Source organism: Ranitomeya variabilis, chromosome 4 (genome assembly GCF_051348905.1).
Source record: "Ranitomeya variabilis isolate aRanVar5 chromosome 4, aRanVar5.hap1, whole genome shotgun sequence".
NCBI classification, from domain to species: Eukaryota; Metazoa; Chordata; class Amphibia; order Anura; family Dendrobatidae; genus Ranitomeya; species Ranitomeya variabilis.
Window position 1 is genome coordinate 272,602,154 of NC_135235.1, and position 27,203 is coordinate 272,629,356.

Sequence of the window (27,203 nt, forward strand, 5' to 3'; positions counted from 1 at the left end):
GTCTGACTCCCTGACAAGAAATTGTCTCTGTCCGTGCACTTTAGACCCTCTTATTCCAGGCAAGGCAAGCAGCACCAATCATTAACCGTAACTCTCCCAACTGATCAAACTGTAACACCATCACTTTAGTAACGCATGTCACAATACACATTACACATCATAAGAAGGCATGTGTCTTTAAGGGGGAATCTGAGCACGTTGTCCATTTCCTTACACTAGTACTGCAGTCTCCAATTGCTGCTTGAGTTGAGCAAAAAGGTTTACTGAACCTTGGTCCACTGGCCTAACTGGTATTCTGTTGCTACCCAAATAGAGCCATACAAGCCTCCTCATATCCTAGCACCTCTTCTGATAGGTCCAGTGTAACATCATTGTCATATGACGATATGCCAGACCCTACTAATTAGAAGCACTGGGGATGCTGAAAGATAGGCGAAAGTTCGCAAGGCTTTGGTCTAATGGCCAAGGGCTATAGACATGGCCACTGGACAAGTCTTGCAAATCTTTTTACTCAACTTTAGAAACTACCTATAGATGGCACTATTTAAACAGTTTTGTCCCCTCTGGAGGCGATCCAATTCCCAGGGAGCGTTGCCTGTTATCATTTCTGTACCAGTCTGATGTCCATAGTAAAGGAGTCTTTCTTAATGGTGGAAGTGCTCTGTGGGAAGAGTTTAAGAAGATGGATGAATGAGTAGACTAAAGGCTCATACCATTAATTATATTTCCAATGAAATGTAATCCAACATCTTCATTTTTTTTCTCCATTATTGATTCTTGTTATGGAACTTTAATAGTGGGAATTCACAGGACGAGTTTGTTCTTCCACTTACTGTATAAATAAGATCTCCTCCAGAAGAGGCTGCAAACAGATACCAGGACCAAGCAAATATAAGAAACGGGCAGAATGGTGCTCCTAAGGTGTCCTAATTCTGCTAGATTTCAGTGTACATTTTCTATATAATAATACCATGTGGTCCTAATTAACCCCTTACTGACATCGGACGGGATAGTACGTCCGATGTCGGCTCCCCTGCTTTGATGCAGGGCTCCGCGGTGAGCCCGCATCAAAGCCGGGACATGTCAGCTGTTTTGAACAGCTGACATGTGCCCGCAATAGCGGCGGGTGAAATCGCGATTCACCCGCCGCTATTAACTAGTTAAATGCCGCTGTCAAACGCAGACAGCGGCATTTAACTACTGCATCCGGCCATCCGGCCGGAAATGACGGCATCGCCGACCCCCGTCACATGATCGGAGGTCGGCGATGCTTCTCCATTGTAACCATAGAGGTCCTTGAGACCTCTATGGTTACTGATCGCCGGTAGCTGTGAGCGCCACCCTGTGGTCGGCGCTCACAGCACACCTCATTTTCTACTACATAGCAGCGAACAGCAGATCGCTGCTATGTAGCAGAGGCGATCGTGCTGTGCCTGCTTCTAGCCTCCCATGGAGGCTATTGAAGCATGGTAAAAGTAAGAAAAAAAAAAAAAAGTGAAAAAAAAAAAAAAAAGTTTAAATCACCCCCCCTTTTGCCACAAACAAAATAAATCAATAAAAAAAAATCAAATCTACACATATTTGGTATCGCCACGTTCAGAATCGCCCAATCTATCAATTAAAAAAAAAAGCATTAACCTGATCGCTAAACGGCGTAATGAGAAAAATCGAAACGCCAGAATTACGTTTTTTTGGTTGCCACGACATTGCATTAAAATGCAATAACGGGCGATCAAAAGAACGTATCTGCACCGAATTGGAATCATTAAAAACGTCAGCTCGGCACGCAAAAAATAAGCCCTCAACCGACTCCAGATCATGAAAAATGGAGACGCTACGAATATCGGAAAATGGCGCAATTTTTTTTTTTTTTTTTTTTTTTTTTAGCAAAGTTTGGAATTTTTTTTCACCACTTAGGTAAAAAATAACCTAGTCATGTTAGGTGTCTATGAACTCATAATGACCTGGAGAATCATAATGGCAGGTCAGTTTTAGCATTTGGTGAACCTAGCAAAAAAGCCAAGCAAAAAACCAGTGTGGGATTGCACTTTTTTTGCAATTTCACCGCACTTGGAATTTTTTTCCCGTTTTCTAGTACACGGCATGGTAAAACCAATGATGTCGTTCAAAAGGACAACTTGTCCCGTAAAAAATAAGCCCTCACATGGCCAAATTGACGGAAAAATAAAAAAGTTATGGCTCTGGGAAGGAGGGGAGTGAAAAACGAACACGGAAAAACGAAAAATCCCTCTGTCATGAAGGGGTTAAGATAAGTCTCCATTTAATCAGGTCTCATCTACGTTTTTAGGCTTGGCATTCCAATATTGAGTTTCAACTTGACACAGCATGACAGGGCATCAAGAATTTAAACAGTCATTGGTGGAAAAATTTAAGGAAATCTGTCAATAGGATCAACTATCCTAAGCTATCTATATTTGAATGTAGGTTGTAGGAAGTGGAATACAATGATACCTTGATATCTGCAATCCTATGTCTTATTCCAGAGAAATCCCTAGTTTTCTTAATATGTAAATGAGCTCTTAAAGATCTATGGGTCGGACATAGATCTCCTCAAGAATCTGCCTTCAGAGCTTAAAGGACATCAAAGGAGATGTTACCAGTGTGAGACATGTAATGACTGACAGCCTGCTCTCCTGATCTACATCTTTCACGCTGGGAACATCATTTACAGTGTGCTCTGGAGGCAGATTCTCGTGGAGATCTATTTCCAACCCATAGATCCTAATAGTCTAGATAAATCCATGTTCTAATATGTAAATTAGCGAAGACATCGGATGGCTGATGTCAAGGTATCATCATTTTATTCAGCTATGACCTGCGTTCCCATATACTATAGATGGCTTTAGAGGGTTGATCCTATTGACAAATTCCTTTTTTAATATGAAAGGTAGCACTTCAGTTTGTTGGCCACTACTGAGGGAAATCCCTTTTTTGGAAGATCTAGAGTAACTCTTTTCTATATGCACTGTGCTAGGACAGGCAATAATTGCTCTAAACAAATTGCTACACAGTCTCCAGCACATATGCTGTACGTATTTTTTATTTTTTTTCCCTTGCTCCGGAAACAAAGCCAGAAAGAGAGGGAGGATATTGATGGTAAAAGAAAAGGTACTCTGCAGAAGTCAGGCTGCCCCCCTTAACACTTCCACCCGTCCCCTCTCCCTTCCCCGGTATGAATCTGCTGTATCTCATTCCAAACACTAATTCCAGTTTAATTGCCACTGGCCCCGAAGCCTCTTCAATAGGAGCTAACAAATGGTTTGCAGCCCGCAAAGCTCCGTCAGGCTGCATTTTAAACGAGGCTCCCTCCGTCCGGCTCGCATGCCAATGAGCTAGTGGAGAAACGCCATGTTTACTAATTACCCACTCCGACTTCACGCCACAGACTGCTAGCTGGCTAGAACGTCTCAACTACACCGCTCTGGTGTGACAAAAGAAATTGTAGCTATGAATTTGCTAAAGTACTTTTTCTTCATAACCCTTGAGATACCTACTGATGCCGAATAATGCCACAAATCGTATCCTGTTTTGTGTCTTGAAGTGGGAAATATTCAGATTATCTACCGCGATATCGATTCCATGACTGTGCCCTTTCATCTGCCTTTGATTGTTTGATGGTTATTTATCACGTAGGTTGGGATTAGTTTGTAGCTGCACAATGTAAGTTTATAATCAGTTTCTGAAATATATATTTACTACTTGTGATCTTCAATGTCCAAGCTATCAGATAGTGTGGGTGAATGCACTCTATGGCAAAAATGCATATTCAGACTACGGAAAGGGAAGTGGTAGTGTTCTTTTTCCAGCAAATGTTTTTCGGCATCTCCGCAAAACCTTTGCAAGTCTGTTGGGCATACAGAACTTGACTAACCGTGATGTAACGATATTGGTTGTTGCAGAAGTTTAGACTGCACTTGGGGTTGGGGTGTTATGGTACTCAACTGAATGTGGACAGGCACTGCTTTTAATACTCTCCATTTTCTCGTGATGTGGTTAGAGTTGAAAACTGTAGCGGAGTAGAGAGTGTCGGTTCCCTGCTCCACCGCTTACTGTGGGAAGCTACAGACTGCTTTAGGTATTTGGTCTGGTCTGCAGATGTCTGAAGTGCAGGAAGCTTGTCAGGTGGCACCATTATATTGCTTCATTATGCAGCCTGCAAATATCTAATTATTATGGTTATGGAAGTACTATTATATAAAGGCACAAAAGAGATGCTATTAATACAGAGTGACAAGGTGGCCTTATTAATATAAGGGGCAATAACATGGTGACACAATGGGACATTGATATAATGTACTAGACTGTGGCCCGATTCTAATGCATCGGGTATTCTAGAATATGCATGTCCCCATAGTATATGGACAATGATGATTCCAGAATTCGCGGAAGACTGTGCCCGTCGCTGATTGGTCAAGGCAACCTTTATGACATCATCGTCGCCATGGCAACCATTATGACATCTACGTCGATACTGTGCCCGTCGCTGATTGGTCGAGGCAAATTCGCGGCAGACTGTGCCCGTCGCTGATTGGTCAAAGCAACCTTTATGACATCATCGTCGCCATGCTGTGCCCATCGCTGATTGGTCGAGGCCTGGCGGCCTCGACCAATCAGAGACGCGGGATTTCCACGACAGACAGACAGAAAAAACCCTTAGACAATTATATATATATAGATGGTCAGATAAGGGTGCATTAATAGTGGCACGAGAGTGCACTAATTTATGCTGGGAAAAGGAGGAAATAAATATATATATTATTGTGTGTGTGTGTGTGTGAGTTTTAACACATTTAGAGCCTAGCAGCAGCATTGGGTCATCTGAGCAGCAAGCTAAAGATGGGTGGGGTAGTTAGAAGTTGCTCTAAGGTACATAAAACTCTAAATAAACCCCAGATGGTCAACATTCATCTATACTTTTCTGCATGATTCATTCAATAGGGTGGTTGTTGTTTTATTTTTTAATGGCCTTCAGCTCTATCATGAGCCATGGTGACTCGATAGATGAACGCTCTGTAGGAAGATCGATCGTGTGCAAGCCTAGGTAGGTCCACCAGGGTCTTATCGGCCTTTATCTTGATGGTATCAAGCCATAGGGTTGCTAATCTCCCTCTTCGCCTTATTCCTTCTGTTCTTAAGACCATGATGTCCTTTTCCAGTGATTGCGGTCTTTTTATGATGTGTCCAAAGTAGGCAAGTCGTAGCTTGATGATTCTTTATTTGCATTACATGGCTGACTTGATTTTGTTCCAAAATTGATTTGTCTATTCTTCTTACCATCCATGGTATTGATAAGATCCTTCTCCAGCACCATGTTTCGATAGCGTTGATTCGTCTTCTGTCTTGTTTCTCTATCGACCAGGTTTCGCATCCGTATGTTGCCACAGAAAAAGCCAAACTATGTACGAGCCGTGACTTCATCACCGTGAAATGGTCCACGATATGAAGACCTTGCCCAGTGACTTGATTGTTGATTTGCCCATAGCTATTCTCATATTGACTTCTGGTGTCATCACTGCATCTTAAATTATCTATCTAATAGGTTTACGCACTATGAAGTCTAATTTCTATAGCCGAGGAGGATTTTCAAGAGAATGCTTTTAGCGTAGCTCATGAAGTTTTCAAACTGGTCAAAAACTTCTTTTGAAGTGAACCCTAGATACGGAGACATTAAATATTTCTACAAGATACTACATCGAGGTTGCAATACTTATTCCAATGGCCAAAAGGTTTACATATAAAATGGGAGCAATCTTTGGCCAAACCCAAGTAATTCAGCAGGACATGTGAACTAGCTTATGTTTATGGGAATGCCCAACTCTCATCATTTTTGTAAAGTTTCACTATCTGAACCTTTTTGTTCTTTGACGAGATGAACATGGTTGTCGTTAGTCCTAAGTTTGCTAATTATTCAAAACAATCTTGTAAACTTTGGGTATATTCAAAGTTCAAATTAGAAAAGGGGAAATGTTTAGGTAAACCCTGCCAAAATAATGGACATGGTCATCATTTTTATTTTTTTTAAAATCCTTGCAGGCCACATCAAAATGTGCCAAATTTTATGAACCGGCAACCAACAGAAATGTCTGGCAATATCTTAATATCCACTTCTCACGTAGAACACATTCATGCTTGGCCCATCCAAGGGTGACTGTGTAATGGCAGTCAAATGGAACAGCTTTTGAAGATGTATGGAAGAGTAAGCACCTTCACAGAGTAGCCAGATATAACCCTCCGTCCCTGACATGTGGTGGCAATCCTAAAACTCTTACTCCTCAGTCAAAACAGGCTAGTAACCGGTACATTTACACTAAATCTTGGGTGAGGTGCGGCTTCCCAGACAGTCAGCCCATTTTGCTTTCAGCAACTGCCATTTCTTTTTAACCAGAGATAAATGTGCATACTTTGTATGGCCGTAGAGTCCCTAACAACAAGATGCCTTAATTTCACCGTATTCTTTCTCGAATTTGCTTTTGAAGCTTTTTAGACTGCTAATTAAAAAGAGAAAAAGTTAATTTCCAGCTAAATGAATTGTATACATTACTCTCCCCTTAGTATTTCGTCCTTGCGGCCGTGTGGCCTATTGTTCGTAGTACAGTATGGGCCACTTGCACAGACACGATTTTGGTTACCAGGGAAATGAATAGCGAGCCTATTCCAGGCCTCTCTTTGCATCCTGTATAAAATGTCTTTAAAAGCTGCTTAATTTGTAATCTTCTAAAAGAGAGAAAAAGCCATTAAGACGTCAGTTCCCTGAATGAGCCTTGTGTCTGTGTGTGTTTATTTTAATTTATTGAATACAAATTTTCGTAGCAGTTTTTTTTTTTTTTTTTCTCCCTAAAAAGAGAGAATGGGGTAAAAACACCCGCTGAATAGCTAATTCTCCAAAGCGGCAATTCTGCGTAATTTCACCATGAATGGTTCAGGACGAACATTAATTGTCAACATACACCCCCTTGCGATAATGCAATTTTTATCTCTTAAATCGTTTGTGAGCGGCAATTAATTGCATCAAATAATAGTATACATTTATACATTTAGTATAACAAGAACAATTACGTTTCTCCTAGATGGGGAGAAATGGAAGCACAAAAAAAGCTGTTTTGAAAGCAGGCATTTTTTGTTTTAATGGATTTATTTTTGTATTTCCCCACTTTTTTCTCTTCTTCTCTTTTCTTATGCATTTTTTTGTTAGAAATACATTACTTTTATACATTTATTGCAGCATAAACATAAAACATGGGGGTTTCCATTCATGAATGATTCAATATATTTTTTAAATGAAAAATCATTACATGTCCATTATGCTCTACCTCATAAATACTTCGCTTAATAATGAACTGGCCCAAAATGTACAACTCCTTTCTCAGCTGACATGAGGTTACTTAAGTTGACACCTTTTTTACGGCTTGTATATGAAAGCCTAAAATTGGCAAAAAGTTCTCAACCTTTTTATTTGTCCTTCTAAAGGTACATGGTTCAAGTCAAACACTTGACCCCCATGAAGGTGTACTGTACTTTATCCTAAGTAGGCAGCTTTATTTTATTTATTTATTTTTGGGGGATGAAACCTTTGTCAGAAAAGGATCAGTCTACATGTGTTTACTAGGGTGGCCTTATCCAAAAAGGTGTGGAGGGATTTTTCATTTGAAGTGGTGTCCCATTACAGGGGACCTTAAGAGAAGATACAGAGTTTAAATTAAAAAATCCAGTTTATTAGCCTTCCTCCATTTACTCTGGAACAGCTTTTTTTTCTTATTCTTCTGTGCCCCCTTCTCTGGGTGTGACTGTCTTGATTGGCCAGAGTCAGAGGAGAAAAGACAAATGAAGTTCTGTGGTATACACCCATATGGATAAAGGAAAACTATTCTTTATTTGTAGGCATAACGTTAAAACTGAAAGGCACAGAATAAACAGAATACCTGTTCTAAAATCTTTGAAACAGCTGCAATTGGTGGAGGTAATCTGTTTAAAGGGGTTGTCTGAGACTTTAACATTGATGACTTATCCTTATAGGTCATCAATATCTGATTGGTGGGGGTGCGACACCCGGTACCCCCACTGGTCAGCTGTGCCCGATGTTGGCGGTGGCCGGAACTGCTTACTTGCGTAGCTCTGTTGATGGAATAGTGGCTACAGGCTTGTTCTGCACATCTTCCCCTATTGCTTTGAATAGGTGACAGATGTACAGTACCCGGCTGCTGCTACTATACAGTCGACAGAGTTTCACAACTGAGCCAACCCCCGGAAGAGCTAATGTCACAGGGTGTCGTACCCCCATAAATCATACATTGTTGACCTGTCATAAGGATAGGCCATCAATGATGAGGTCAAGACAACCTCTTTTTATATTTAAAATTCAATGAAAGGTGCTCTTTTAAACCTGTGAAAAACCTACAGCACTCCTACTTCTGGGACCTGTACCCAACACTTTCCTCTACTTCTCAGGCAAAAGGATCCAACAGATCCTAAAGAGTAAGTTTACTTTTACATAATTGATTTAATTGATCTAAACATTTGATGTGTCAATACGACATGTCAAAAGTTTTCTGAAAGTGCAGTTACTCTATAAACGATGTCTTGAAAATTAAGTTCTGCAATTTTGTAACAGTGATCCGAATTAAGAAAAGGCTATAGAGATATTACTTTGGACCGTTTGTATGCACGTAGGAGGCCAAATCAAGCCACACATTTCATCTAATTTATGTCGAAATTACTTTATGTTGGTGATCAAAGCTATTGATCTGTGTCGAGTTGATCATTCTACCTTTGCAAAGAAAAAATATTGAATTTTGCCTTGCCATAAAATTGACCTAATTTGGTTTGTATTTTTGGCCTTGATGTAACTTCAGACTACTCGCGTACATAAATATACGGTAATTCTTTTTTTTTCATAATAATCTTCATCAATTTTTCCATCTGAAGTAAATGACATGTACTCTATTAAAACCATCTTAAGTTTGATTCTAGCGGACTTCTCTTCTAATGTCGTTAATGTCGTCTTCATTGTGTCTTTGTACCCAGTCTAAAATGATTTAAGGATTAAATTCTTAGAATGTTTTAAATTTTGTTTTCTTTTTTTCTCTCTCATTTTCATGTAATGAATTTCTTTTAAGCTTTGTATTTCAGATGAATATATAAATCAATGTTTTCATGATGTGTTTGTGAATATTAAGAACGGTATTTCTAAAATGAGATGCAAGAAAGGGTGCAACAGGCAGCAGCATCTACAAAAAAATTTAGGAAAATTTTGAGCCGCTTGTTTAATAAAGTGTTTTTGTCTTCATTGATGAATATTGAAGGAACGGTTGGAAAAGCACTTTTCAATTTGCAGTTTATCAACATTTGTAGCCATTCTTGAGATGGTAACACTTTTATTTACTGCTTGTTGCCTGAGAGACCGACCACTGCCTCAGTCAAGCTTTGTAAACCTAGTGATGACGCTAGCTGGGATTACTAGGTAATAGTGCACTCCAGTGTTTCCGCTAACATTCAAAACCGTGCTTACAAGCTCAATAGACAAGAGCTTGTTAGAGGTGCTTGTGTTTTGCTGTCCAACAGTGGTGATCGGTCTCCAAGGCAGCTAGATTATTTGCAAAATGGTAAAAGTAAATCTCTCAATAACTGGGTGGAAAGTGTCCTTGCCAGTGAACTCTCTGCAACCACTGCTTTCTGCTTTTGACTGACTGCTGTAGTGGTCACCATAATAGATGTAAAGCCATCTCTCAAGAGCTGAAGGGTAGAGTTGTGAACAATCGGTGCAAAGAGCTCCGGACACTTCATAGTAAGAGAACACTTAATATGTTTCCTTCTACCTCAAAGCTAGATGATATTAAACTTACAAATAAGAGACATTGAGTTTGTTTTTTAGTCAATTGATCGTTGCCTTGGGAAACCTTCTTAGAGGGGTTCTGGAGTTCGAAGCCATGTCTCCGAATTCTCCATACTAGATCGTTATACTGTATGTGCCTGCTTTGTACGTAGTGCAAGCATCTCCCACTATTCCTAATAAAAATGTCAGTATCTGCCCCAGAGGCCCATAGGCTGGCCACCAGGCTTCTGGAGATGGATGTATCACAGGTTGCAGCATGCTCATGATTCCTGCTGTGTATCCAAAGTTGAATGATGTGTCATCTTGTCATCTGTTTCTTCCAGGTTCTGATATGGCCGTGTTTTGTCTCCTCTGTGGGAAGCGCTTTCAGACTCAAACTGCTCTCCAGCAACACATGGAGGTCCACGCGGGAGTGCGAAGTTACATCTGCAGCGAGTGCAACCGGACTTTTCCAAGCCATACCGCACTAAAACGGCACCTTCGCTCACACACAGGTAGGAAACGTTACAGCACCATGGACAGCACCGTTCAGAATTTTGCTGCTTTCGATTGCAGATTGTTGATTTGTTGGTCTATTACCCAGGAGAATATTGCGCCTTTTTTTGAAGGTTTACCTTTTTACAGAATGCTACAAACTGTTTTCTGTTATTGGTCACTAGACTGGAAATTCCTCATGTGCTATAATTAGTTGGTCAGACATCTTACTACCGTAAACCAAAGCCTCTGCTCACATAGGGCAAAGTCATAAAAGACCGCACTAGTTGTCTACTAATATGTAATGGGAATACAGTTTGGTCTTTGAGAAAGTGTGACATGAAATAATGCAACTTAGCCTTGGCATCAATCGATTTGCAATCCAGACAGAAAGCAAAGAAGACGCTGAAGCTCCAATTGGCACCGATGTGCAAACTACCATCTGTTATGAACCTTTGTAGAAGAACCAATAATTCCACCTCCCCTAAGGTTGGTTATATGACCAATGACCTCTTACTTTCATCATCTGATGATATAAACAGTTTACAATTACTAAAGTCATCTAAGTGACGCCGGCATAATTCACGGCAGGCAACTCTTTATTCGCCGCCACTGACCAGCGCTCAACGTTTTGTTTTTTTTTTCTGTTGAGAGGGGTAGGAAGTGTAATAGGTAGACAATTGATCCCCCTCCTTGTCTTGTGCTGCAGAGCGGCGCGTGCTTTCATTAATAATGCAAGAGGTGTCTTCAGCATGCGTGCCCAGTCTGTGTGCTTAACATCAGCAGCTGTGTTTGATAGCAAAGCCACTGTCAGCCTCCTGGCATTGATTTAGACGGACTCTTGATGTACTATCATAATAGCTGTGCAATAGGGGCGAGAAGAAGCTGTGGGTTACCGCCTTTCTTCTGGCCACAGGGGTTAGACCCATTTGTAAATAAAATGTAAATCTTTGGTAGGAATAGTCAATCCGAACGCGCCTCATTTTTGCTTGATGTATATTTTAGTTGCCCTCTTGGACGAAGAGGTCATGGGCTATAATGGCATATACAGTGCCCATTGAACATTGGTTTACCCTACTTGCTCAATAATCAGCACCATGTAAACTTTCTTCAAAACTTTCTTCTTTATATTAGCTCATCACATGAATACTCTTAGTATTGATGAATGGCAGAAAGTATTTCCTGAGTAAAATGATGGTGTCACACATCATGTATCACATTTTCTATTTTGTTCCCCTGGAAAAAAAAATGTAAACCCCGTAATTTGATTAAAAATGGGCCTACTGCCAAGCCTGATGTTTTACTAAATGCTTGTATTCCCCATTTAGTTGCCTCTTTCTTATAACTATAAAGTCCTCTGTTATTCCTTCTAGAAATTTGTGAATAAATGTATAACTGGGCGTTACCATTCCCTTTGTGGTTCCTAGTCAATTGGCGCTGATTTTTAGATATTGAGCATATGGTTGTCCTAGTTCATTTTCCCATGCCTTTTCTGGGCCAGCCATGCTAAAAAAACAAAAAAACTTTCCATTAGCTATACATACATCTATGTTTTCAAAGGCTTCCATAGGATATCGCCCTTACCCTGGTTCTCTTGTAATGACAATGGATAACGATACTTCTGGTTAGTATCACCATATTATTTTTCTTTCTAATTGACTTCTTGGAAGATTGACGATCTCCAAGCTTTACGCTCCCAAACACCATCTTCTGTTGTTTGCAGACACATTCTAAAGTAACTTTTTTAATACAATTTTAGCTTCAACTTTCTGGGAAACCTCTACTGAGAAACTTTTCCATATGGTCGGTCCAGTGGATCGACAATTTGGATCGGCATGGAAAGATTAGTTCTATTAAGGCAGATTGGATCCTTCAGTATACTTGAACCTATACCACATTGCCTTTTATTATTTACCATCCTTTTGGTTAAGCTTGATGGACAAGCTTTTATTTCAACCATTATTAACTTAACTTCCTTTCATCAACCATTGACTCAAGATGTTACTGTACATGGGATACCTGTGGATGATGTGCCCATATGCAAAGATAATGGTCTGCTAAATGCTCATTTACATTTAGTCAAAAGCTGCGTCTCCGACTACCTTATAAATACAAATGTTTTGCTTGTCTTCTCCATCGGGAGAGCGAAGAAAGCCACTGCCAAAATTCACTGGTCGCGGTTTATCTTCCTGGAGTAACAGGGTTGGGCAGTTGATTTTGAACCAAGCCTAATCTTTCCCAACGTCATGGGTTAGGATACCCCCCATACACATTAGATAATTCTTGCCAAAATAGTCAGGTTTGGCAGACTTTACAGGGGTTGTCCACTATTTTGACAACCCTTTCTCATTTACTTTATTCCCCCATTTAAAAAAAAGTCTGTACCTTCCTCTGGTACTGGAATGTCGGCACTGTGTCTCCTGGGGCTCACGTTACATAGCAATCAGTAGCCCATAATGGGCCAAAGTTGTGGAGCAGCAGATCTCACTTCCTCCAGATGTCCATTTCGTCCAAAGGAGATGAGTGGACCATTTTCGGCCAGTGTTTTGCTGCAGGGCTCACATGACATAATGTTATGAGAGCTATGGGAGATTTAGTGCCGACATTTCTAAAACCGTGCCAGCAACGGAAAGGAGTACAGACTGTTATTATTTTACATTTGAGAAGGGGATGTCCGAGTAGTGGACAACCTTTGAATGTGTATGGGGGCCATTAAGGAAATGGTTTGAGAAATTGATAAATACGATAGAATCGTTTGCAATGAACCCCCGCAAAAATCTCTTCCTATGTGCCGATGCTCTTCAACTCTTCATCATCCTTCTCCAGTGCAAACACTTGTTTAGCACAGTCGCAAGAGGCCGATTATGCATCGCTTGATCTTAATTATGTATTGAAGTCTATTAACAATTACACACACTGGATAGATTAGGGGCTGCCTTTAATATTTGCAGCGGTGGGCCACTTTCTGATCTACTCCTGGATATGGCTGATTAAAACTACCTGTAAAAAAAAAATTATTTGTATTTTTTTTAATCAAATGTTTATAGTGGTGAAGCTTGGAAATAAGGATCGTAATAAAAGAATACAAGTAGATAGCACCCGTGTAACCGGGAGGACAATTTATGCAGAGGCACAGCCGCGGTCTGACACCAGGATAATGAAAAAACGTAGGTCATTGCGGATGACTTAAAGTCTCCGGGAGTCGGAGAAAATGTATGAAGCAACGAGAACATTACACGCTTGGCAGGCCGGCCGAGGAAAAAATACAGGCGCCCTTGTTCCCCCGCCGTAAACGCAAGGGCCTCCGATCTGCAGCCCGCAGAAAATTGCAATTACAGTGACAAGTGGAATCAGTAATATTTTAAATATTCATGAGCTGGGGCTGCGGTGATCAATCTGGTTTTATTGTCCTTGCTCTGCCTTCTGACATAAATAAAGAGCCACGGGCCTGTCACCCTCTTTATTATATTTTCCGTCTGTAGTCTTGGCTGAATGCAGGAGAGGATGTGTGCCATATAAACAGGGTGTGTTCATGTATCATTGTTTTCCGGCTGCACATGCATGGAGCAGAATACTACTGTATTTGTCTCACTGATATGTGATAACATTTGAGGATTCTGCTGATATACCGGAGTAAGTGTCCTTTTAGTCCTTGCTTTCTACACATAAAATTAAATATATGTTATGTTCACACCAGCATTATGGTGTTCGTTTTATTTTATCAGCAGGTTGGACGATCTCTGCCACTAATCCTGTCTGATCCAATTAACTACTAGTCCGTTGCTTATGATAGATACAAGTACATGCACTTTTTAGAAACTTTAAATATTTTTTAATTGATATATATTTAAATATATTGTTGTTATATTAGAAAATCTATGTAGTAATGAAGGGGAAAAAAAAAAAAAAATTAAATAAATAAATATATATATATATGGTATATATATTTGAAACCACAAGTATGCACTATATAAACAGACAGGTTTTCTTCAATATCTGACATGGAATCAGAATTAACCTTACCTGTTTTAGGTCAGTTAGGATTACCATAGTTATTTTCCAAGTACCAGAATATTGAGAGAGAATGCTTTAAGGCTTTTTACTACTTTCTGCAAAGTCCAAAGTTTGCATACATTTCATTAGTATTTGGTGCCATTGCCCTTAAACTGAATGACTTAGATGAAACATTTGGGATCTCCTTCCACAAGCTTCTCACAATAGTTGGTCGGAATTTGGGCCCATTCCTCCTGACAAAACTGGTGTAACTAACTGATCCAGGTCTGTAGGTCGCCTTGCTGACCCCGGCCTTTTCAGCTTTGGCCATAAATTATCAATAGGATTGAGATCAGGGTTTTGTGATGGCCGCTTCAAAACATTGACTTTGTTATCCTTAAGCCACTTAGTTACCATTTTGGCAGTATGCTTTGGGACACTGTCCATGTGGAAGACCCATTTCCGCCCAAACTTCCTGGCTGATGTCTTGAGATGTTGCATCAGTATTGCCACATAATCTTCTTTTCTCATGATGCCATCTTTTTCGTGAAGTGCACCAGTCCCTCCAGCAGCAAAACAACCTCACAACATGATGCTGCCACTCCCATGTTTCACAGTTGGGATGCTGTTCTTAGGCTTCAAAGATTCTCCCTTTTTCCTCCAAACATAACAGTGGTCATTTTGCCCAAAAAGTTCAATTTTAGGTTCATCAGACCACAGGACATATCCAAAAATTCAGGTCTATGTTCCTGTGTGCATTTGCAATCATTAATCTGGCTTTTTTTATGTATCTTTTGGAATAATGGCTTCTTCCTGGCAGAGTGGCTTTTCAACCCATGTTGATACAGTATTCTTTTCACTGTGGATATTGACACAGTCTTACCAGCTTCTGCCATCATCTTCACAAGGTCTTTTGCTTTTGTCCTTGGTTGATTTGCACATGATAGACCAAAGCACATTCATCTCTGGGATACAGAACCCGTCTCCTTCCTGAGCTCTATGATGGCTGAACATTCCCATCTTGTTGGTACAGATGAACGAGGCATCTTCAGGTATCTTGAAATTGTACCTAAGGATTATCCAGACTTGTGTAAGTCCACAATTCTCTTCCTGATATCTTGGCTGATTTCTTGCGACTTCCCCATAATGCTATACAAAGAAGCAGTGTGTTTCAGGTGTGCATTGAAGTACATGCACAGCTGTGTCTCTAATTAACTCAGATGTTGCCCAAAAACCTATCAGAAGCTTCCAAATACATGACATCATCATATGGGCAGTCCAGAATTGTTTAAAGGCATAGTAATCTTAGTGTATCTAAACTTTTGACTTTGCAGTTAGCGATAGAAATGTATCTCTCTCCCTCTCTCTCTCCCTCTCCCTCTCCCTCTCCCTCTCTCCCTCTCCCTGAAGAGGGAACATTTATTCTGATTTCACGTCAGATATTGAGAAAAACATGCAGATGTGTCTTTTTATATAATGTATGTAATGTGTGTGTATATATATAAGACCTAGGTCCATCAAGTTCGACCTCTCCCCGCCAATAGTGTATGTATAAAATTTATAATCATTTTTAACATTAAAACGACATGCATGCCTATACTGTTTAAATATATATTATAGTTTTGTTTAAATATTTTTAATATATATATTTATTTCCAAATATTAAAAAAATATAATATAGACTTCTTCTTTGGGTAAAATAATCCCTGACCACTGGTCGTGAGCCTGTTAATGACGCGACATCATGTGTCCATCACGCTATAATGGTGATGATGTGTCAGCCCAGTTTATCAATAGAAGGGCTGGGAGTGGCAGGAGGTAAAGAGATCAGTATGGTTCCTGTCCAGTGATCATAGATTACTGACCTTCCAGTTTCCAAAGCACCAGGCAATCTCCTTCGAATACTAATTTTGTTGTGTACATTTTTACTGACAAAGTAATCACGTGATGTTTCGTCCACACAGGGCCTTTACCAAGCCATAGAAATAAGATGGTGTGGCTTGATAAAGGCCCTGTATGGCCAAAACGTTGCATGCATAATTTTTTTGTGTACGTTGTTACTTGTAAAGTGATCATCTAAAGGAGACTGCCTGGTGCCTTGGACTTTGGATTGTTATATTGTTACATCATCGTGGAAGGTTGTACCAAGCTGCACAGACTACGGAGTGGTGCACGGAATAGATCTTTTGTGAATAGATTACTGACCTGGCGGATGGACTGGAGTCCTGCAAATCCTTTATTCCATCTTTATTCCCTAGTGATCGGGGGCATGTTACCTGTGCTCATGGGAGGAGGCATGAGATTACAGCTGTGAATGATGGCGGCACTGCCTAATTCTGCTCCCATTAGTAAAGAGTTGTCCTCTTTCAAAAAAAACTTACAGGCACAATTCATTGCAAAATAAACACTGGTTTACTTACCCTCACCAGGTCCAGTACTGAGTCTCCGCTGCTGACTCGATCTCCATTGTTTGTCTGCAGCGGTTTCAGCACATCAACATCTCTACAGCCAATCACTAAGCTCAGCAGCTCTGCTAAGGTGGACTGCACAAGCTGCTCAGTGATCGGCTGCAGAACTGTCGAGACGTCACCGTTGCAGCCAAATAATGGAGACCAAGGCTGTAGCAGAGGCACCGCACTGGACCCATGGAGGATGGGTAAAGCACATTTTTTTTTTTTTTATAATGAAGTGTGAATCCTGTCCCGTTGTTAAGAATCTGTAAATGTAACCATCTTGTATTTTTAGGTGACCATCCATACGAATGCGAGTTCTGTGGAAGCTGTTTCCGGGATGAAAGTACACTGAAGGGTCACAAGCGTATCCACACGGGAGAAAAACCGTACGAGTGTAACGGCTGTGGAAAGAAATTCAGTCTGAAGCACCAACTGGAAACACATTACAGAGTTCATACAGGTAACATTTCGGAAGGTCGTTCAATACGCAAAGAGTATAAAGCAATTTGTGTGTGTGATATTTGGGAGAATTTGTAATTGGAAAAGGATCGATTAACATAGAAGTCGCAGGTCACAAAAAATTGCAAAAATAGATAAAATGTATGCCCTGAAAAAAGAAATTATATTTTATGATTTTTTATTTATCCTGCATGATTTTTTTTTGTTTGGGCTTTGGACTTCCACCCTGCTGTAGGTCACTGTCTTAGGGTGCTTTGGTTATATATTGAAGAGAAAACCATAACATAAATCTTGCAACTTTCACACTGGCTTCTGGGCTTAATATTATTATTATTAATATTAATTATTAATATTCAAGTTCAACTACATCTTCTTACTGGACATTAGACCCCATTCATTTGTATAGAAGTATAAACTAGGAATGCTCTAATCCGGTCAAATGTTATACAGGAGGGAGGAGGAGCTGAGCTGTGACATGACCTGTTATAAATGCTGGATGCTTTGTTTTCTGCTGCATATAAAGGTGGATTCACAATAGGTGATGTCACAGCTCACCTCCTCCTCCTGTACAATGACTGATAACACCTCTATATACAGTAGATAACACAGGAGCCACCATTCACAATAGGTGATGTCACAGCTCACCTCCTCCTCCCCTCTTCCTCCTCCTCCTCCTGTACAATGACAGATGTGACAACACCTATTGTGAGTAGTGGATCTCCTGTGAATCTTGTGTTATCTACTGCATGTTTAGTGGATGTCTTTTTTGCTTCTCAGCCTGTCTGTGATGATAATGAAGCTGTTGAAAACGCATCTGTACAGACCAGGAAGTGAGAGTCTAGTCTTAGGCCTTGAGGCCACTGTGAAAATTTTAAGTTTTTTTTTTTCTTCTATTGATTGGTGAAATGAAAAATCGAAAGGACAAATTATGGAAAAAAAAAAAAAAAATGCAAAAAATAACTTTCAATATAAAAACCTGATTTAAACTGGAAATTACTTTCTGATGACACTTGCTTTATTTATATTTGACCATTTCCTTAACATACGTCTGTATTTTGACCTATTTAATAGGTGAAAAACCATTTGAGTGCAAACTCTGCCACCAGCGCTCACGAGATTATTCTGCCATGATCAAACATCTCCGGACCCACAACGGAGCCTCTCCTTACCAGTGTACCATCTGCCTGGAATACTGTCCCAGTCTATCTGCCATGCAGAAGCACATGAAGAGCCACAAACCAGAGGACATCCCTGCTGACTGGAGAATCGAAAAGACCTACTTGTATTTGTGCTATGTTTAATGGGGGAAAACTCTAAATATTTGTAAGGGAGGCGTTTTCGAAAGTGATAATTGGGAAGGCCAAGCAATATAAACCTCTAGAAAAAAAAAAAAAAAAAAAATTAAATCCACTTAAAAAAAGCAAAAAAATCAAACACATCCATCCTTATTTGGCTTTTTTTTTGTGTGGAAGGCTTAAAGTTCTTTTCAAGAGTTTTGCTGTGTTTTTCCCCTACATTTGAGTTTTACCACCTTTTTAGACCATGAGTTACGAGAATGATCTTTCAATGTTCGATTATTACCATTTTTTTTCCAGATTAACAAATTGAGAGTGAAATGTTTAACTCAACAGAGCAATTACTAATCCAGTATGGTTTCTTTCCTTATTTTTTTGGATTTCCAAAAATTTTCACTTATTCAAAATTGATTTTGAGTTTGTCGCTTAACATTTCGTCATTTTGACACAAGAGCAGGTATGGCATTATAATCTAGATTCTCTTGGATTGAGAATAGTGACCAAACCAGATTAAACTGGATTGTAAAATAATAAAAAAAAACTAAAAATGTGCTCTAATGTGGAGCATAAACTGTAATACCACTTGGTATTCACCTTGTAGCACTGAAGGGAGTTGGCTTCCGATTTAAGCTTCCCCTCCATCCACTTAGTTCAGTTTTGGACGTAAATACTTTGTATGTTTCATTAGTTGACTTTCCAATCTTCTTTAGATCTATCCACCATTGATGGAAATGTGATGACTTTCCATAATGGCCCGGAAGGTTTTTTTTTTTTTTTTTTAAAGCCGAGCACTTTGAAAAGTACTTATTCTTCATCGTCAAATGGGCATTTCCATTGATTTGGCTGTGACTAGTAGTCCTGGCAGCAAAGGTTGACCTAACGACGAAAAAAAACCTTAAAATGATATTGGCATTAATGTCATATGGTCTAAAAACGTTTTTCTTATTTTTGCTTCTGCGTTGATGCCAACCAGACCAAACCTTTCACCCTTAGAGCCACTATTGTAAATGGATGTGTTTGGTTCATTTGTATGTTTCCCATTTCTCCAAAAACAAACAAAAAACAAACAAATTGAATTCCCAACATCCTCTTGTGACTCATCGTTCTGGTTTTTTTTCAGAAGCCAATGAAATAATAGGGGGCTGCTTCTTTGTATAGATTCTGATTTTTGTTTAATTTTGTTATTATGTTTAGCACATTGTACTTGAATTTATTTTTTTGATGACCTCATATTTAGTAATGCCTAATTTATGGCATTTTTTTTTTTGACACATTGTAGGAGAAATGTGCCAAATTAAGAATGGGCTGGATGACGGTGTCAATTCTTTGAACATTTTTTTTTTTTTGCGTACCAAATATGGTATTAAATCTAGGGTTGACTTGCCCTTTTGCATTACGCTTGGGCTTCTTTTTGTTTTATTTTTTGTATTTTTTTTTTACTCATGAAAGCTACCTCTTAACCTATTGCCAGAAGAGATGCCTACAATGCGTTTTAGGTCTCTCTGACAGCAGGTGGGTTAATTATATTATGTTCATTTATTTTATTTTTTTTTTTTTATTGCTTCCTATGCTGTTCCATGTTAATCTTATTTTACGCTTAATGAAATCGTTTATTTTTCATCTCATTTTGTTTTGTGATTTAAGCTGCATTTATATAAATATAAGAGGTGTAGGGGATTATTTTGTAGGTAGCCTTACTTGGGAAAATGGGGAATATCAGAGGAGAAAGATTGACCTTTTTACTTCAAAGGGGCCATGTTGCGTTTTTGTGTTTTGTTTTTTAATTCCCCTTGGTTGTATAAAGGGGCTAGGATACTGCTGTTGTCTTCTGCCATTTTTAGATGGTTAAAAATAAAAATGGCTCCCCGTATTGGAGACTCTTTTTATTGTAGCTCTCGGAAGTAGGGGGAGGGTGACTGAAGGATCTGTGGTTTAAACTTGAATTTGTGAATAGAAGTTTAGATGTTTTTTTTGTTCTTTGTTTTTTTTTTATAATCATAATGTGAAGGTGATGAAAGTATTAACTCTGTTGGCAGATATAAATATATATTTTTCACATTACGTACCAATGCAGACTCGTGTTTAAAAAGATGTTAGCCAGCCAAAATATTCAAGGCAGAAATGTAAAGTGTTTGTACAGTTTCCTCACCAGACACCAGAAAAGGGATTATAAAAAGTTGTTGTTCCACAAAGACAAACTCCAAACTTTTTTTTTTTATTCTTCCTTCCTATTCCCTCCCTAAGTAGTACGCTCTGAATTTTCTCCTCCCGAAACTTCACAAATAAACAAGCCTGGAATATTGTTAGGGGGAAGGGCAGATATACACAGAATTGTGATATTTTTGTAATATTTGTTAGTCTTTTTGTCAGTTTTGGGCCTACATATTCTGTATATCTATATATATTTTTTTTTGTAATGTGAATCAGACTTTGTGTGTGTGTGCGTATGTGTGTAATGCGCGTATGGTCGAGCCGGACCATGCGTGTAAAAATTGTATTGAAAGTCATACAGTATTGTGCTTATTCAGACACTTCTAGCTGGCATTGGAATGTAAGCATACAGTTTTCCTGCACAAGACCCTGACAAATACTTATCATAGCTGACATGCTTTTTTTTTTTTTTTTACCCTTGGGGCCAGATATCTATGGTCTAGTTGTGGCACAGTCCTGTTTTGCCCCTTTTTTATCTGATGTAAGAGGTATAATGGAAAGCTTTGTATTGCTTTTCCTGCAGGTCAATTTATTTTTGAGAATACTGCAAAAAAAAAAAAAAAAAGTAGGCAATCAAGTTTTTGCAACTTGCGTGTTTGTGCCTGATGTTACATTATTATATATCGGTTTTTATTTATTGAAGACTGTATATAATTTACGCCATAATGAATTGTTATATAATTTCTGCACATAAAGCTCGCACTATATCTGGCATAAAAAAAAGCAGTGATTGAGATATATATATATATATAATATATTTTGTACATCAGTTGTCTTTAAAAAAATATTTTAAAAATATATAGTTATGTTGATATAACTATACATTTTTATACATGAAAACTGTATAATAGTATATTTTTTAAAACCAATTACTGTGTACTGTATGTATGTGTGTGTGTGTGTGTATATATATATATATATATATATATATATATATATATATATATATATATATATATATCGTATGGCGAGATTTCCTTGCCGGCTTGCAAAATGGACATATAATGGATCCATGGGCTCAAATATTCGTGAAAAAAAATAAAATAAAATTATATATATATATATATATATATATATATATATATATATATATATATATATATATATATATATATATATATATATATATTCATACATGTCATACATACATGATGTTTTGCACAGTAATTGGCTTTATTCAATATTCTCGTCAATTGCCGTGCAAGAAATTTTTATGAAAATTTTACAACCGTGCCTTATGGTGTAAATTACAGCCTCCAATAAATGAGAGCCAATGTATTTTTAAATAGAAATTTCAAAAAAATAGTTCATCAAGAAATTTGATTACGGTATATAACTGAGTAAAAATGGCATTGCAGTCTTAAGAAGCCCATCGTAATTTCAGCTTTTTAGGCTTTCAAATGCAGATGCATGTAGAATTTGTTTTGAAAAAAAAAAAAAACTTTGCTAAAAAATGAAGCAACATACCTGCTCCAATAGTGACAGATTAAACGGATTTTAAAAAAATATTCTGGAAAAATACTTTCTTGTTTGTAACATTGCTCAAAAGGTGCATAGATGTGTTCAGAAGTTCATGAACCACATCCATAATACATGAACACATTAATATTTCTGCCATGTTCATGTGTTACACTTTTTTTTTTTTTTCTGCCAGCTATATTGTCAGACTGCTTCTCTAATTCTTTGTGCCTACGCATTTTAAGGAAAAAAAATAGAAAATCTTAAAAATAAATGCAGGAAAACGGTGTCCAGCTACCAAACCTATGTATTCATTCTAAAAGAAAAAAAAATGAATATCTGCTGCAGTTTATCACAATTGTTCTGACTGTGACAGCATGTTTTGGATGGAAAATCAGAAGTGGCTGTTCTACTAATATTTCCAGTTTCCGGTAATTTTTATTTTTTAGCCTGGTCAATTAAAAGAAAGTTGTTTTTTTTTAACTTTTTCGGAAAACAAATCTGCTGATTCCCAAGTTCTAAGCTTTGAAAACATTCTTAGTTAATGACACTTTGATTCATGCATTGGAATATTTCATTAAAAATCGTCAAAGCAAAAAAATACGATAGTTGAGTAACTTATCGCAACAATTTTTAAAAAAAATGTTTTGGCTTTCTGGGAAGTAAAATATTTTAGAAAACCTGACACATATTATTTAGTGTTTTCAAAATTATAAAAAAAAAAAAAAAATACTAAAAGCCAGATGTGTCATCTAAGTGTTCAACTTCCGTTTGTAGACCTCTTCTAAGTTGAGGTTAGCGCAGTACACAGAAAGGAAATGAGTCTATAAACAGGAAGTGTATCAAAGACTCTCACCAACTCTCTTCTAACCGCATTGATTGCAAGAGTCATGCTTTTGTTTTACCATCACCACTCTTGAACATAGCCCCCCAAATCTGGTCAGAGGAATATATGGGAACGAACGTCTTTTGACCAGTTCTTCCATAGACTCAAATGTCCTTTATCCATACAGTCACTCCTGAATCCATTTCCAAAGCAGTCAGTCTGTTCCGTTGTTCTTGTTGTTACCTCTCATGTTGTGTTTTTTGCATGTGCTTTTGTAAAAGGCCTGGATAAACAGCAACATTATCTGTTCATATATATGTGTACATATATTGTAGCATTACGGACCAACAGCCCTGAGGGGACCAAGCAAATTGTGGCTTTTTTTTTTTTTACCCTTCCCCCCCCCCCCCTAGTTTTCTGTTTTGTTTTTTTTTATGACTTTATTCTGTTTTGTTTTGTGTTTCTTCTCTGTTTGTTACTTTATTTTGTGTTCAGCTAGCCTCCACATTGTAACAGCACAAGTGCCAGTCGCAACAGCTGTCAAAAGTTAATAGAAACAAGAAATTATAAAAATAAATAATAATAATGCTAATAATATTAAATAAAATGGAGTATAGTGTTTATGAATGGATATTAACCATTTTTTTGCCGGTGGGTTTGGCATTGTTTTTGGCAGACCCCCTCTTCAAGCATCAAAGTGATTAAACATTAAGTCTACCTCAGCACCCTTTGCCTAGTTTATTGGGTGCCCACTGGTTACGTTGCCTAAAATACTTTATTTTCTTTCTTTATTCTTTCTTCTTTTTTTTTCCTCGCTCCCTTTTTATGTTTGTTTTGTGTTTTGGTTATTTTTTTGCTGCTTTTTTTTTTTTTTTTTTTTTTGGGGGGGTTTACCAAAACAGAGGCTCATATAAGGTGATGAATTATTACATTTCAGACTTTGTCGCTGTGTAGTAATCTTGGAGTTTTAGTTGGTAGCACAAATGGGATTCTGAAAATGGTTGCTTTCATTAGACCTATTAATGCCGATATTCATTTGTTGCATTTGAGTTATTGCAATAATGTAATACGTGCATCGTATTTTATAGATTGTATGACTTTTACTATCCTGCCCATTTGGTCTTACATGATATAAACTTTTGCTTTTTCTGTGGTCCAATAACCCATGCTTGGCTGTGTTGACTCTTCGCTGCAGTTTGTAGGAGTAAGCCTTACCAGATGTTATGACCCTGGAGAATACAACCACAACCTTCTCCAATTGTTTTTTAGCAGCAACATGGGAGCCACCACAAGCTAAGAGAGACACAGGACTCTATTAAAACAGTCCTATAGCATTGTAATCCCACTGTCTACTGTCCTCCGTGTGAAATATATACTTTCACTGTAGAACTATGCACATGTATCATAAAGTTTCTAACGTTTTGTTTTTAGGACTTCTTCCCCCTCCGATCTATATATAATTTTTACATACATATGTTCTGTTGGGGAACCGAGAAAGTATATGCTAATAAAACTTGATCAGTTTGTATTCTTGACAAATTGATCTGCCCCCTACCATCCCTAGCTTTATTCTGAGGCTATTAACATTGAACAAGGCAGCCTTGACGATTAGCATTGGGTTCCAACACTTGCAATATTTGACAAAATTGCTTTTTGCCATACCCGCTCCTTTTCGTTGTTTGGAAAGGAAGTCTTAGAAGCATTTTTGTTTTTTTTTTTTGGTTTTTTTTAGTGTGGGTGGGGAAAGGTTATGTCAAACCTGGATCATGAAAAGGTTTGGCCTTTTTTTGAGAATCCATGCTAAATTGAAATGGTTGAGTCAAACCTATTTTGGAATGTCCTCAATGGATATTGCTTTAGGTTAAAGTTGAGCAAAAGATTTGCAAGACCCTGATCCAAGGGCTACGTCATTAGTCCATGGCTGCCAGACCAGAGCCTTGGGAACCCTTTCCTAATGGTCAACAGAACGTCATGTGCTCACCATGCTCTAACAATGTTCTGGGCATACTGTTCAAGCAGTGTCAAACATGGCGCCAGATAGAGGAGGTTCACATGGCTTGAATCCAGAGGCTTCAAACCCGAGCCTTTCAATATGCTCAATGGAAATTGCTTTAGGTTAAAGTTGAGTAAAAACATTTGCAAGACCCTGGTCCAGTGGCTGTCAGTTCATGGCCGCCAGACCGGTGCCCTGTGAACCCTCTTCCCAACCGCCAGCACAACGTCATGCGCACACCATGCTGCAACATTGCTTTAGGCGGGCTGTTCAAGCAGTGCTTAAAATGCCGCCAAGTAGGAGGATGTACACATGGCTTGAGTCCAGAGGCCACAGACTACCTACATGGCCGTTGGACCAGCGTCCTCCTAATCTTTTTTTTTTTTTTTTATCTCAACTCGAATTGTAAGGCATCTATCATTACTAGTTGGAGGGAGGCTACAGTGTCAGAATGACTTGGAGAAATTGATTATCCAGTCACCATATTGGTAACATATATAATTTTTTTGTGCTATTATAAACTTTTCATAAGATACGGAGTGCATTGCATATGTGAAGATTTCATTTAACACTTTTATTTACACATAAGAGATTCTACCTTATTGAGCTTCTGCTTTTGTAAATATTGTGTTGCTTTTGTTAACCTATTTGCAATAGTTTTTTTTCCTTTTTTTTATTGTTTCGCTGAGCAGACGCAGTAATCTCCAGAGGGCATAGCTACATTACTGACTCTTTCCCTCTCTGTGCCACTTTCTCTATCCATGCTGTGTAGACAAGCATCTCTTCGTAACTACAGTGTTTCTCATTCTCTCCTTCGTTTTCTTTTTTGTATCTGTTTCGTTTTTTTTCCCCTTTGCCGGAGAAAAAAAATTTGAATAAAATGCTGCAGGATTTTTTTTCTCTCTACATTGTCACTAAGTGAAGTTTGTGCCTTGTATAGCAAAGAAAATATTTTTTACATCTTACTAACAGTAAAATAAATTTTTTTGTAGTGAACATTTTTTGTATTTTTATTTATAAGTCTCATAAAAAATAAAAACAAAAAATAGCAAATGTTTGGTTGTATACCTTAAATCTGCAGTTAGAATAAAGTTAATTCCATTGTCACATTGGTCCTCTCTGTTGTCTTATTTCTGCAGAAAGATTGATCGTATTGGAATGGTATGGTTGACACTGGTACAATTACCACATTTTTTGGCTGTTAAACTAGATTTCATACATATGATATTCTGTCTTTAAATGATCACATTTGCACTTGTATTAAGAGTCATCTTAACATCAATAATGGATAAAATTACAAAGTACTTGTAAAAACAAGCAACTTTGCAATTCTAATTCAAATCTTGTTTGCTATCCTCTGTATTCAAGAACGGGGATTTATTTTTTTATTTTTGTTTAATATTCATTTTTATATCCACCGCCTCTACAGTCTAGCAGTGGTGGCCAAGCCTACTTACAAGTAGAGATGAGCGAACCCTTTTTATGACCATTTTACAGCACCAAAGTTCGGGTCCCTATTACCTTCTATCGGGTTTGGGGTCAAGTTCTGGTACCCGAACTGAACTTTAGACTACAGTTCGACTGAACCTGAACATCTATGGGGTCCGCTCATCCCTAGTTACAAGTAGAGTTGAGGCGAATTTGTTCAGGTTCCCTGTTATTTGGCAAGCTATATCGCTTGCCGAATAAGCTGCAGAGGGAACCTGGCTTCCTGAATCATGCTGGCTGATCGGGGTCGCAGTTGTGTCACAGCACATGCATGGAGAGCCAAACAAACAGGCTCTCCATACATGTGCTGTGACTGTGACACAGCCGCGACACATGCAGCTGCGGAGCCAAGCAGCTGCTCAGCCAGCACCATCCAGGAAGCCGGGTTCCCTCTGCAACTTATTCAGCAAGCGCTATAGCTTGCCGAATAACAGGGAACCCAAACAAATTCGCTCACCTCTACTTACAAGCTCTTTAGGACCGCTTTAATGTCCCTGCACACCACCAATGCTGCGGCTGCATCGGAGAGTGCACAAATCAGACCAGCAGCACAATCTTCCAGGTGTCCAATTTGTCACTCTTCAGGAGAAAACTAGCCCCAGGCAACCCAGGAGGCAGAGGAACAGTGTGCTCCTGAAGCTTAAAGGTACCGTCACATTAAGCGACGCTGCAGCGATATCGACAACGATGCCGATCTCTGCGG

General features: G+C 38.6%; 1 protein-coding gene across 2 annotated transcripts in view; it reads left to right on the forward strand.

Moving 5' to 3' along the window:
* The window catches only part of ZBTB16 (zinc finger and BTB domain containing 16), a 124,562-nt gene extending 103,279 nt beyond the window's left edge, over positions 1 to 21,283 (forward strand). For both annotated transcript variants that reach the window (XM_077249959.1, XM_077249960.1), the window contains exons 5-7: positions 10,174 to 10,344; positions 17,063 to 17,230; positions 18,301 to 21,283. In XM_077249959.1, the coding sequence (XP_077106074.1) occupies positions 10,174 to 10,344; positions 17,063 to 17,230; positions 18,301 to 18,530 (569 nt within the window). In that variant the 3' untranslated portion in view covers positions 18,531 to 21,283. The remainder of the gene's footprint in view (positions 1 to 10,173; positions 10,345 to 17,062; positions 17,231 to 18,300) is intronic.
* The last annotated feature ends 5,920 nt before the right edge of the window (positions 21,284 to 27,203 follow it).